At 38.3% G+C, this 13,727-nt stretch overlaps 1 protein-coding gene across 1 annotated transcript; it reads right to left on the reverse strand.

Moving 5' to 3' along the window:
* Positions 1–4,174: 4,174 nt before the first annotated feature.
* LOC109140676 (uncharacterized) lies at positions 4,175–7,790 on the reverse strand. The gene is made up of 7 exons (XM_019268152.2): positions 7,371–7,790; positions 6,903–7,241; positions 6,744–6,785; positions 5,925–6,032; positions 5,734–5,768; positions 5,077–5,235; positions 4,175–4,491 (listed from the first exon to the last, which is right to left on the reverse strand). Exons 1-6 carry the CDS (start codon positions 7,528–7,530, stop codon positions 5,119–5,121), a joined length of 801 nt encoding a protein of 266 aa, XP_019123697.2. The 5' UTR covers positions 7,531–7,790; the 3' UTR covers positions 4,175–4,491; positions 5,077–5,118.
* Positions 7,791–13,727: the final 5,937 nt, after the last annotated feature.

Below are 13,727 nucleotides of genomic sequence, written 5' to 3' on the forward strand. Positions count from 1 at the left end.
AGCTTCATTGTGATGTTATCAGTGGCACTGCAGCTCTGAACTGTGCTCCACTAAGAGTCTCAACCTAAAATGGTCGTGTTCTTTTTTTTTTTTGCCACTCGAAAGCAACAACAGAAAGGCGTCATCAACCCAGGTAGACTGAGACAAAGTTAACACTTTTAAGAATGGGTAAAAAAAACTAATAAAAAAATAAAATACAATATTCCAGCAAGTGATCAATACAAAAATCGAACCTTCTTGGATATTCCTAGCTCTTATTATGATTTATTTACTACGTCAACATATCTCATACATTATTACTTATATAGATATAACTTAAACATTCCAACTAAATAACTGATATATGCTTAGACCAGCAACGTATTGATGACATTCATGTGCACAGTAATGTACTTGTGATGTGTGTACACTGCCGATGACTGCAGGGGGTGACAATGACCAGGTGCAGCGAACAGAAGTTACACGACGTCCTTTAGTTTCACACAGTTGTTAAAAAAACACCCACAGGAGGTAAAAAAAACAAAACATGCATGTAAATCATTTAGGGCCTTAGTTTTGGGGCCTTTCTGTTTAGAGTTTGCATGTTCTCTCTGTGTTTACGTGGGTTCTCTCTGGATGCTCTGGTGTTCTCCCACAGTCCGAAAACATGCACTCAATAGGTTCAATTATTACTCTAAATTGTCTGTAGGTGTGAATGTGATCATGGATGGTTGTTTTTTCTATGTGCCCTGCGATAAACTGGTGACTTGTCCAGGGTGTACCCCGCTCTTAGCCTAGTGTCAGCTGGGATAGGTTCCACACCCCCTGCGACCCTAGTCAGGATAAGTGGTTACAGATAATGTATGTATGTATGTACATTCCAAATGATTCATGAGACCAGGCCTGACAAGAGTAAGTGAGACTCAAGACCTCAAAAACACTCACAAAAAGACAACAACATTCAGTGCCAGCGGGTGGCAGAGTTTCCTTGGACTTGCAGCGTTACCACACATGCACTGATGATGGTTTTAGAGGTGGCGTCTTCTCAGAAGTTGAACTCTTTTCATCTGTTTAAACCTCACTCACTGTGAGAACAGTGACACTGCACTGCTGCCTCACCACATTGCAATGTTAGAGGTTACAACTCTATTTCTAAAAATAGACTTGTTTTGACCTTACCTACCTGTCAAGTGTCTGCATTCACATAATATATGTAACACTGCAACCTGCAACCTGCAACCTGACCTATCTGTCCTCAGCAATGTTAACCATCAGCCTGCACTCAGGTTGAGACTCTCCTGTACTGAGCCGGCTAGCCAGCTGCCTGCCTGTCCACATCCTGCACTCCCTCGACAAGGAAGTGGGGCTTCAGATGAGCACAACAAGCACAACATTCAGTCAGTATACAGCTGAGCAGTACAGACAACTAGAAAATGTTTAAATAAATGTAGAGTGTGCCTGACTGCGGCCCCGTCGCGCCTATACATTATTATTGGCAATAAGAGAAGGAAATAATAATCATAATAAGAAAAATAAATAATGAGAAACTAGTTCATCCATCTCAATGGTATTATTTACTTATGTATATCAGGAAAAAACATGATTTCTCATAGCAGTAGTCTTGCTATTCGTCGTCCTATCTTGTTCTCCAACAAGGAGTGGAGGGCAGTGAACCCGTCCAGGGATGGTTTGTTGTCTTGGCAGATTTCTGTGTACGGACAAATCAGTCACAAAACAAACAAACTCTGTATGACATGATGAAAAATGACAAAATTTCTACATGTTTCACAGAGTCACAGTCCCATTTTTAAAAATATTACTCTGCAGCGATGTCAAACAAAAAAAAAAACGATGTTTTTCGGTAAGTTATGGCTTTAAGTCCACATCTTTTAAAAAACTGATTATAAGTTAGGTCTATTTATTTGAGGTTGTGTGAATATGATGTATGATTGAATCTTGATATTTGATAAAAAGAGCTGTGTTTCCTTGTCTTTCACAACTTCAGTTCAGTCCCCCAAGAGAGGACAAGAAGACAATGAACAGCTGGCAGGCGTTAAGAGAAGATTTATCTGTCTAACTGTGTTGAAATCAGCTGAACCTGAAAACAGACATGGTGCACTTATATCTTCATTGATCAGACTGTCACAGCTGCTCAGGGGAGCAGAGTGGACCTGCTCGAGGCATTGATGGAGTATTGATCTGATCACATGTAACAGTAGAGGTCTGTACTGTTTCTTTCCTTTTAACAAAAGCCACATAATAATTTTTTGTAGTCTGCTGTGTTTGTTTGTGTGTCCTGCGTTTTTTTTGGCCTATTTGATATGTAAATAGGGATGTACCATCCCCGGGACATGATTGGAGAGATTCCAGGCCCTAGCCTGTGATTGGTTGCAGCTGCGAACCACCTGGTACATAAGGAGCCAAGATGGTGGCTGTCAGGTGGACAAGCAGCAGTTCCTCATCCTCCGCCTCTCCTAACCGACCACATGTCTGTTCGTGAAGGTCCTTCTGTGAGATTAGATGTAGTTTTTGTTTGGAAGTTCTCCTGTTTTTGTTAGTTAGGAAGGTAAGTCCATTGTCATTTGATTTCTGAGATTAGTCATTTATTTTCTAGAGAGAATTGTTTTGGTTGTTGTTTTGGCCTTGGTCCACCCTGAAGTTGAACCTTAGTTGTAGTTATTTAATCCCTGAGTTGTGTAAATAAATAATTTTCTTTCCTATAAAAACCTGTAAGTGGCTATTTGGGACTCGGAAGATTGGGACCCTTTCAAGTTATGCTCTAGGCACCCCTAGACTGGGGCGTAACAACCACAAAGCAACAATACTCCAGTCTCCAGTCTTCGAGTCAAGTAGCTCTACTACAAGTATTTGAATGTAATCTCATTTATCTTGCTCTGAGATTACAGGAGAGGTTTTATTTTAGGATTCAGCTTCCTTTCTCTCCAGCACAGACTCTACTATGTGCACATATATTTTTATATGTATATATATTTCATAGTATTGTATGTTGCATGTGAAAATAAATAGTAGTGCTATACTTGTTATACATCTTTAGTGTAACATTTAAAATTCTGTCTGAAAGACTCAGTTTGATGCAAGATGCTGTCTGCCAGATAAATCAAAGAAAACATTTGACCCTAAGAAGTTCGTATAAGTACAAACAATGACAGGGCTTATTTACTGTACTCTATACTGTTGTAGACTCCAAAAACTTTTTTGTCGTTGCACTTTTTCTGGTTAAAAAGGTTTTGACTGAGAATAGAGGTGGTGATTTCATTAAAAAGACCTAAAAGTGGGAACAAAAAGAGTTTCTGCTGCTTTGAATATGTTTATTGATTCATTGACTGGTGCATTCATCTGACCAGACTTCAACAACACAAAAATCAACATCGTTCAACAGGAACTGGACGTTGTACCCTTCATGAGACATTTCAGGTGCTGAAGGAGGCTGAGGACATTACTGTGCTCCTGCTGTCTATTGACAGGTGCAGAGGAGACATTTCAGGTGCCAGAGGAGGCTGAGGACATTAATGTGCTCCTGCTGTCTATTGACAGGTGCAGAGGAGACACTCAGGTGCCGGAGGAGACTGAGGACATTAATGTGCTCTTGCTGTCTATTGACAGGTGCAGAGGAGACATTTCAGGTGCCGGAGGAGGCTAAGGACATTAATGTGCTCCTGCTGTCTATTGACAGGTGCAGATAGGACATTTCAGGTGCCGGACCTAGAGCAGACTGAATAATGCCTTGGCGCTCCAATAAGCCATCTGTAATGGCACCTACTTGTCAATCAAGCAGCCATGCTGTTACACTGAACAAAAATATAAATGCAACACTTTTGTTTTTGCTCCCATTTTTTTTTATGAGATGAACTCAAAGATCTAAAACATTTTCTATATACAGAAAATAACCATTTCTCGCAAAGAATCACATTTGTTGATTTTTAATAAATGAACAAATAATGGGTATCAATAGTTGGAGGCCTTGTGACCTTCACACCAGTTGCTCTCAGAGCACACTGTTCTCTTCCTGTGAAGTGATGTGTTCTCAGCTCCTCCCTCCCCTGACAGACCATTCTGACTCTCGCTTGGCATTCATCACTGTGTTCTTTATTACACCAAATATGTCCTTGTTCCTCTCAGAGGAAGATTAAAGGCAGACAAAGTGAGAGAGACAGAAAGAAACACAACAAAATGATAGACTCAATACAGGAACTTTATTGAAATAAACACATATTTAAATGTTTACATGTGGGTGGTGCCTGGCAACAGATTAAAATTATAAAGTATCATTTCCAGTTGAAGTTGCAGTTCCAGTTGCCTCCTGAGTTTATTTGGTGGCAGCATTTTAACATCTGTGGGACGATGCTGAGGATGTTCTATGAGTCGGTGTTGGCCAGTGCTATCTTCTTTGCCGTTGCGTGCTGGGGCAGTGGTTTGAAGGTAGCTGAAGCCAACAGGTTGAACAGACTTGTCCGTAGGGCCAGTGATGTTGTGGGGGTACAGATGGACTCGCTGTGGTGTTGGAAAGGAGGATGCTGTCTAAGGTGCAGGATATCTTGGACAATGACTCCCACCCACTCCATGAGGTGCTGGACAGACTCAGAAGCACCTTCAGTCAGAGACTGCTGGTACCAAGATGGTCCACAGAGCGGCATAAGAAGTCTTTCTTACCTGTGAGCATCAGCCTGTACAACTCCTCACTAAATTCCCACTAAACTCTTTATAAGGCTTTGATTTACATATTGCACAGTTCACTGTTACTTGGTTTTTAATATACTGTCACTGGTTCTATTTAACTGTTATTTAACTCAAAACTAAATTATTCATATCTCACTGTTACCTCACTGTTACTTGGTTTTTAATATACTGTCACTGGTGCTATTTAACTGTTATTTATCTCAAAACTAAATTATTCATATCTCACTGTTACCTCACTGTTACTTTCTTTTTTTTTCTTTTTTTTTTTTACTGTTACTGTTACTGGCTCTATTTAACTGTTTAACTGTTATGTGTATATATTGTTTAAAATAGGATATTGTATAGGGTATATTGTTAAAGTTTTGTTTTCTTACTATTGTTTTTCTTGCTATCACTTACCGTTTGGGAGCTGCGGTAACAAAAACAATTTCCCTATGGGGATTAATCAAGTACTTCTGACTTCTGATAAATCACACAAGTCTCCTCTTGTCTCTCTGAAGCAGGTCTTCTGTTTCTAACTGTCTTTGGAAGAAACTTCACCGCTGCAGAGCCCAGATTCTGTAAATCAGAGTATTTAGGGTCATACACAGTATCTCACACACTTTAACTACGTTTTTCAGGAACTCGTACATAATCTGTGCTGGTCTATGCTCCCTGGAGGCAAAATTAGGTAGATAGTATTTCAAGACTGAAGTAAAAAGGATGAATCATGAAGTTGTTTCAGTCACATACTGTACACAAACACTGGTTTGCAAGCTCAAGCTTCATCATTAGTTAAGCTAAGGGCTAACAAATGTTCTTCCCACAACCTCTTTAAATGTGTTCTTTCAAACATTGTGACAAAGAAATTTACTCTGTGGGACATTTTAAAAAATAAACTTGTTAGTGCTCTCTAATGGACAAACTAAAAAGGAGACACTGTTTGTAAAACACCTCAAAATAATCTGATAATTTATAATAATTGATAATTATTCAACTGCAGTTTCTTGTTACTTATCGGCTTTAGTCGAGTTCTATCAAACTACATATAAAATAAAACATTAAAACTGGACTCACCTCTCTTTGCTCTGGACTCTGTCCTTCTCTATGAGCTAAGTGACAGAAACAAAACATCTGGTCAGTTCATTGATCATTGTCTTTGGTAAACCAGGAGTTTAGCATTTTTCCAGCATATTGACACAACTTTAAGAACATTTCCACTCACAACAAAAGCAAATGTAAGACAGACACAGTGTCTGACAAAGTACCTGTCTGAAGTTTCAGGATTTTAACAACCAGACCAATGATGACCATCAGAAGGAAAACAATCAGACTCCCCAGGATCACACTCGTCAGCTTTGCTCCTGCAGACTCGTCTACAAGACAGATCATTAAGTTAGACTGTGTTTCTCTTTAGAGATGCAAATTAAAATGAACCAAACAAGATGAATGAGATGAACTCAAAGAGCTAAAACATTTTCTATATACACAAAACAATTTCTCTCAAATTTCTCCAGGCATTCCACAGGCCACAATCAACAACCTGATCAACTCTTTGTGAAGGAGTTGTGTTGCACTGCATGAGGCAAATGGTGGTCTCACCAGATACTGACTGATTCTACAATATTTGAGAGAAATTGTTATTTTGTGTATATAGAAAAGAGGTTGCTGCTTGGTCAGTATAGGCAGTCTTAATGTATTGTAAGCCCCACTGTTATGACTGTTGATATAGTGCATTAAAAAGCACTAACGATTATGAGTACAGTCATAAAGCATTATAACTGCATTATAATCCACTATGAATGCTGTTTAACAGACTATAGTCTTTGGTCTTCATAGAAAGTAATTTTGTAGTTTTTCATACTAACAAGAAGCATGTATAAAAATTATCAAGAAAAAAAAGTACGTCTCTGAAACATAAGAAGAAGAACCAGAACAATAATGGCCATTAGAAGTAAAGCAATCACACCCATCAGAGCTAGTGTTCTGTACCATTCTTCTACAAAAAGATTGTGAAATTAGACTCAACATAAAAAAACTGAATCCAGCTAAGCAACTGACAACTTGTACAATGAAAGAAATCTTACTTATACTCTTGCTCTCCATGTCATCATGTGGCTCATTGCTGCCTTTGAAAGAAATGGAGGAAATTAATCTTGTTAATTTTGTTTAAACAGAATGGCATCATTTGTTGATGTTTAATAAATTAACAAAAAATGGGTATCAAAAGTTTAGGATGACCTTACCTTTAACATTTAGATGTACTACAGTGAAACTTGGACGTCCCTTTATGTAAAATCCACACAAATACAGTCCAGAGTCCGATAAATCCACTTTTTGGATGTTGAGAAAGACACTGGAGACGTTGGTTCCCATTTGAAATCTTCCACTTTGAAACGTTTTGCAGTATTCCACTTTGTTAAAGTTGATCATAACAGAGATACAGTTGGCCTCATTTCTGTCGACCAGTCTGAACCAGAATGTCACAGCTTCATATTTGGAGATGTTTTTACTCAGCAGTGTCACATTTTCACCAGGCTGAACCTCCACAGTGTGAGACTCAGAATACGAGATAAATATCTGGCCTGAAACAAACAAAGATTTCCTTTCAAACAAAAAGAACACAAACAATACATTTTAAATCAGTGAATAGTTTCAGTTTTGGTGAGTTACAAAAGTTATAAATGGAGTTGAGAGTAATTCAGTGTACTCACCAAAGCTGCAGAGACTTAAAGCTGTCATCAAGATAAAGTTTTTCATGGTGCTTGTGGCTGTTGCTCTGCAATGTCTGCAACTGAGCTCTGCCCTAGAAAGTTTGCAATGTAAGGAGGCGGTTTTTTGGTTGTTGTTTTTTTTGTGCTCATCCTGTTGCATAATAACAAGGTTTCATGGGGAAAAAGGTGTTGATGCAGACTGTCCTTTATTACAGTATTACAATAAAGATGTTATTATACAAATGGCACAACACGTTGATGCAAAATTGTCAATTCTATTACCCTAATCCAACTCTGGTTATAGGTTACTGTAATCATGAGCTTTTTATGTGCAGTGCAGGTTATACAGGGAACCAAAGAAAGACATTATGTTTTAAAAAACAGTATACACCTTCAGAACTGCTTGTTGCATGGTACAGCTTCAAACACCCCTCATCTGACACCTCTTAGATGTCAACTGGTGGTGATTTGTGCGTGTGTCCATTTCTGCAACTTCCCTAAACCAAAGATCTGTTGGTTACACCCTCTTCACACCCCAAGGTGCAAAAAGAACCAGGCTTTGTACTTCTCTCTCTAGTTATATTTTCATCCTTGACGAAGAAACAACCGAGATCAGCAATATGAATGTCTTCAAGGAGAAACTGCTTGAAAATGCTGTCTCCTTACTCTCTGTGACAGTTGCAGCCACTGCGCAGCCAGAGCAACTGTAAATGACAAATGTACAGTTGGAAAGAAATGATAAACTTGGGCTGAGTCACAGATATTAATGTAACTAACTAACTAACTAAACTTATTTCTATTGTTCCATAGTTACTACAGTGATATAAATATTGTTTTAAATGAGTAAAAAGATGTTTTTTTAAGTAAGAATTGCATTAAGAAGACTGCATTGACAAACACAGTGAAGATGGACGCTGTTTGCTTGTCTTTTCACAAAGACTTTTTTGATAGCTGCGTGTGAGTGTGTCAGAAGTGTAAAGATACTGATACAGATAAAACATTCAAAAGTTTCTCACAGCACACAGCTTCTCGTTTCCTGTTTTGTCTTTATTTTTGTTCATTTCGACACACAGATCTATGAAACACATGGAATTATGTTGTCTGACCTCTGCTGAACAGTTGCTTTATTTGCATATTGTTTCTTTAGAGTACTATGTCAAACTCTGGTTATATGTTACTGTAATCATGAGCTTATTCACTAATTAAGGATTATCAAGTTCAAAGAATGCTTATCGCCATGCCACCTTTGTTTTGGCATTAAGCGTTTCTTTAGGCTTATTTTATTTCGAAGTCTGGCACTAAGAGCAGGCAAAGGGGCAAGACATTATGTTTTAAAAAACAGTATACACCTTCAGAACTGCTTGTTGCATGGTACAGCTACAAACCCCCCTCGTCTTCACACCTCTTAGATGTCAATTGGTGGTGATCTGTGCATGTGTCCATTTCTGCAACTTCCCTAAACCAAAGATCTGTTATTTACACCCTCTTCACACCCCAAGCTGCGAAAGTTCTATCTAGTTCTATTTTCATTGCTGACGAAGAATCTTTGTCACTTATTTGTGTAAACAACCGAGTGCAGCAATATGAATGTCTTCAAGGAGAAACTGTTTGAAAATGTGCTCCTTTATAACCATATTGAGACTTTATGCTGTCTCCTTACTCTCTGTGACAGTTGCAGCCACTGTGCAGCCAGAGCAACTGTAAATGTCAACTGTACAGTTGGAAAGAAATGATAAACTTAGGCTGAGTCACAGATATTAATGCAACTAACAAACTTATTTCTATTGTTCCATAGTTACTGCAGTGATATCACTGTTGTTTTAAATAAGTAAAAAGAAGTTTTTTTTAAGTAAGAATTGCATTAAGAAGACTGCATTGACGGACACTGTTTGCTTGTCTTTTCACAAAGACTTTTTTGATGGCTGCGTGTGAGTGTGTCAGACGTATAAAGATACTAAGACAAAATATTCAAAAGTTTCTCACAGCACACGCGTTAGCCCCACCCACTGACTTTGATGGGCAAGTTTGACAGTTAGACAATTCATGAAGCACTGCAACACAGGATCATGAAACGGAAATGTGAATCATGAAATGGAAATAGTGAAATAATTGTATATGTTTTTCACATAGAATGAATTGGTATTTCAATTAATTAATCACACATTTAAGTAAGTATTTAATGGTGTATTTATTTATTTAATTTTGGCACTTTTAGTCCTCCATAATCGCCATGCCACCTTTGTTTTGGCATTAAGCGTTTCTTTAGGCTTATTTTATGTGGAAAAGAGAGAAACAGGAAGTCTGGCACTAAAAGCAGGCAAAGGGGCGGGGTCTATAAAAGGGGGGGGAAGGTCACCTGGGCCTTTCTTCCTAAACTGAGAAACACCTGAGAGAGCAGCTGAGGCCAGCCATTGTTTAGAGCCTGAGTTAGTAGGCTTCATTTTCACAATGTTTTGAAGCATGATTTTAAGATGAAAAACATAGGACCTTGTAGTAACTGTTTAACTGTTTGTTACATAAAATGTTTTCCTCGTTTGACTCTTCATGTTTGGTAAAGGACTAAAGCTTGGCGTGATTGCTTGAACACATCAGCCAAGAAACGGGTATGCCTAAGCATCACTGAGATATTTTAAAATAGTTTTTAGTCTCTTATACAAAATATAAATATGGTTCTTTCTGAACATAGACTCCAGTCACCTGCAGGTCTCCAACTGGGAAAAAGGATTATGATGCAACCAGTTGCTTGTACTGTATTGGCTTTAGTTTCTAGATTCTCTCACATTACATAGAAAATAAAACATGAAAACTGGACTCACCTCGCTTTTGCTCTTGAATCGGGCCTCGCTATGAAAACTCAAATGGACAGAAACAAAACAAATCTGGTCATTTCATCATGGATCATTGTCTTGGTAAACCCAGCAGGAGTTTAGCATTATTTCCAGCAGATTTGAGCACAACTTTAAGAACATTTTCCACTCACAACAAAGCAATGTAAGCAAGACACAGTGGTCTGACAAAGTACCCCTGTCTTGAAGTTTTCCCGGATTTTTAACAAGCAGACCCAATATGACCATCAGAAGGAAACAACAGACTCCCCGGTTCTCCCAGGAGCACACAACACCAACACGCGTCAGCTTTGCTCCTGAGACTCGTCTCAAGACAGATCTTAAGTTTTAGACTGTGGTTTCTCTTTAGAGAATGCAAATTAGAAATGAACCAAAAGAGATTATTAGATGAAACCTCCATATCTAAAACAATTTTCTAGTCTAAACAAAACAATTCTCCTATCTCTCTCTCTTCTCCCTTCAAATGTTCTCCAGTTCTTTTTTCTTTTCTCTCCTCTTGCTCCTCTTTTCTCCAACAGCTTCTTTCTCCCACCTTCAATTCACAGGCACAATCAACAACCTGATCACTCTATGCAAGGAGTTGGTTTGCCACTGCAGGAGGCAAATGGTGGTCTCACCAAATACTGACTGATTTTAAACAATAATTTGAGAGAAGTGGTTTAGTTTTGTGTATTAGAAAAGGGTTGCTGCTTGGTGAGTATAGGCAGGTCTAATGGTATTTGTAGCCCACTGTGTATGACTGTTTGATAGAGTGCATTAAAAAGCACTAAACATTATGAGTACAGCGTAAGCATTAGACTGGCATTATAATCCCACTATGATGCTGTGTTAAAGCAGACGATAGTATTTGGTCTTCATAGAAAGTCCATTTGTAGTTTTTCATACGAACAAGAAGCATGTATAAAAATAGGCAAGAAAAAAAAAAGTACCGCTTGAAACATAAGAAAAAGACCAAACAAATATGAATGGACATTAGAAGTAAAGCAATCACACCCTAGTGGTTAAGTGTTCTGTACCATTCTCTACAAAAAGAATCATGAAATTAGATAGACTCACAATAAAAAAACTGAATCCAGCTAAGCAACTGACAACTTGTACAATAAAGAAATCTTACTTATACTCCTGCCTCTCCCATGGCCTCATGGCTCTTGCTGCTGATTGCGCGTTTGAAAGAAATGGAGGAAATGAACTAAAGCTTGTTAATTTGTTTAACAATGGGCATCAGAATCTTCATTTGTTGATGTTAATAAATGAACAAAAAATGGGTATCAAAAGTGTTAGGATGACCTTATATGAAAATTAAACCTTGACAGTTAGAAGATGACTACAGACAGTGAACTTGACGTCCCTTTTAAATGTAAAACTGAACACAAATGGAACAAGTCCAGACCGGATAAGTCGCACTTTTTGGATGTTAGAAATACCTGGAGACGTTGGTTCCCCCCATTTGAAAAAATCTTCCACTTTGAAACGTTTTGCAGTAATCCACTTTGTTAAAGTTGATCATAAAACAGAGATAAACAGTTGCCGTATATTTGGTCGACACCAGTCTGGGGTCGCTGAAAACCAGGAAATGGTATTGCACAACAATAATACACAACATGCGCTTCATAATTTTGGAGTGTTTTTATACTCAGAAGTGGCACAAGATGTTTTCACCAGGCTGAACCTCTCAACAGGGAGTGTGAGACTCAGAATACGAGATAAATATCTATCGCCTGAGAACAAACAAATATTTCCTTTTTCTAAACAAAACAAAAGAAACAAAACAATACATTTTTGTAAATCAGGGAATAGAGTTATCAGTTTTTGTGGTGGTTAAACAAAAGTTAATAAATGGATTGAGGGAGTAATTACAGTGGTAACCTAAAATCGGAACACCAGATGGAGAGGATATAAGCTGTTCATCAAAGATAAGTTTTTTCATGGTTTTGGACCTTGTGGCCTGGTTGCCTCGATGGTCATGCAACTGACTCTGCCTAGAAAGTTTGGCAAGTATAAGGAGGCGGTGTTTTTTTTGTTGTTGTGTTTTTTTGTGGCTCAACCTGTTTGCATAATAACAAGGTTGCATGGGGAAAAGGTTTGATGGCAGACTGGTCTTTTATACATGATATTACAAGAAGGAGTGTTTTATTTATTTACAAATGCACAGACACGGTGGAAAAAGCAAGAAAATTGTCAATATGCTAATACCCTAAATTAACTCTATATCAACCTGGTTTAGTAGGGTACTGTATCATGAGCTTTTTTATGTGCAGTGGGTTATACAGGGAACCAAAGAAAGAGACATTTATTGTTTTAAAAACAGTATACACCTTCAGACGGCTTGTTGCATGGTACAGCTTCAAACACCCCCCCTCATCTGACACATCTTAGATTAACTGGGTTGTAATTTTGTGCGTGTTGTCCATTTCTCAACTTCCCTAAACCAAAGATCTGCTGGGTCACCCCTCGTCACCCCAGGTTGCAAAAAAGACCAGCTTGTACTTCTCCTCGCTCTATAATGTTGCCATCCTTGACGAAGAACAACCGAGATCACAAGAGGAATGTTCTTCCAAGAAAAACTGCTTGAAAATCTGTCACATCCCCTTACCTCTCTCTGTGACAGGTGCAGCCAATGCCCCCCCCCGCAGCCAGAGCAACTGTAAATGACAAATGGTACATTGGAAAGAAATGAGAAACTTTGGGTGAGTCACAGATATTAATGTAATACTACAACTAAACTTATTTCCTATTGTCGATGGTGACCAGACAAGTGATATAAATTATGGGCTTTAAATGAGTAAAAAGATGTTTTGTGTAAGTAAGAATTGCATTAAGAAGACTGCATTGACAACACAGTGAGATGGACCGTGTTTTGCCTTGTCTTTTCACAAGACTGTTTTTGATAGCTGCATGTGCGGGGAGGTGTCAGATGTGTAAAGAGACGGATACAAAAATTCAAAAGTTTCTCACAGCACACCTTAGCCCCACCCACTGGACTTTTGATGGGCGAGTTTGACAGTGACAATTCATGAAGCACTGCAACAAGGATCATGAAATAGGAATGTGAATCATGAAATGTGGAAATGTGAAAATTATAGATGTTTTCACATAAAATGAAGTGGTATTTTTAAGAATTAATGAATCACACATTAAGTAAGTATTAATGGTGTATTGATTTATTTATTTTAATTTTGCACTTTTGTCCCTCCATAATCGCCATGTGCCACCTTTGTTTTTTGGCATTAAGCAATTTTTCTTTAGGCCTTAGTTGATGTGGAAAAGAAAGAAACAACTGTTGGAACTGTTTGTTACATAAAAATGTTTTCGCTCGTTTGACATCTTCATGTGGGTAAAGGACTAAAGCGTGGCGTGATTGCTTGAACACATCAGCCAAGAAACCGGGTATGCCTAAGCATACGGAGATTTTTAAAATAGTTTTTAGTCTCTTATACAAATAGAAATAGGGTTTTCTTTCCTGACATAGACTCCGTCAACCGCAGGTCCTCCACCTGTGAAAAAGGAATTG

The sequence above is a fragment of the Larimichthys crocea genome, unplaced genomic scaffold, assembly GCF_000972845.2.
Source record: "Larimichthys crocea isolate SSNF unplaced genomic scaffold, L_crocea_2.0 scaffold313, whole genome shotgun sequence".
In the NCBI taxonomy this organism is placed as follows: Eukaryota; Metazoa; Chordata; class Actinopteri; family Sciaenidae; genus Larimichthys; species Larimichthys crocea.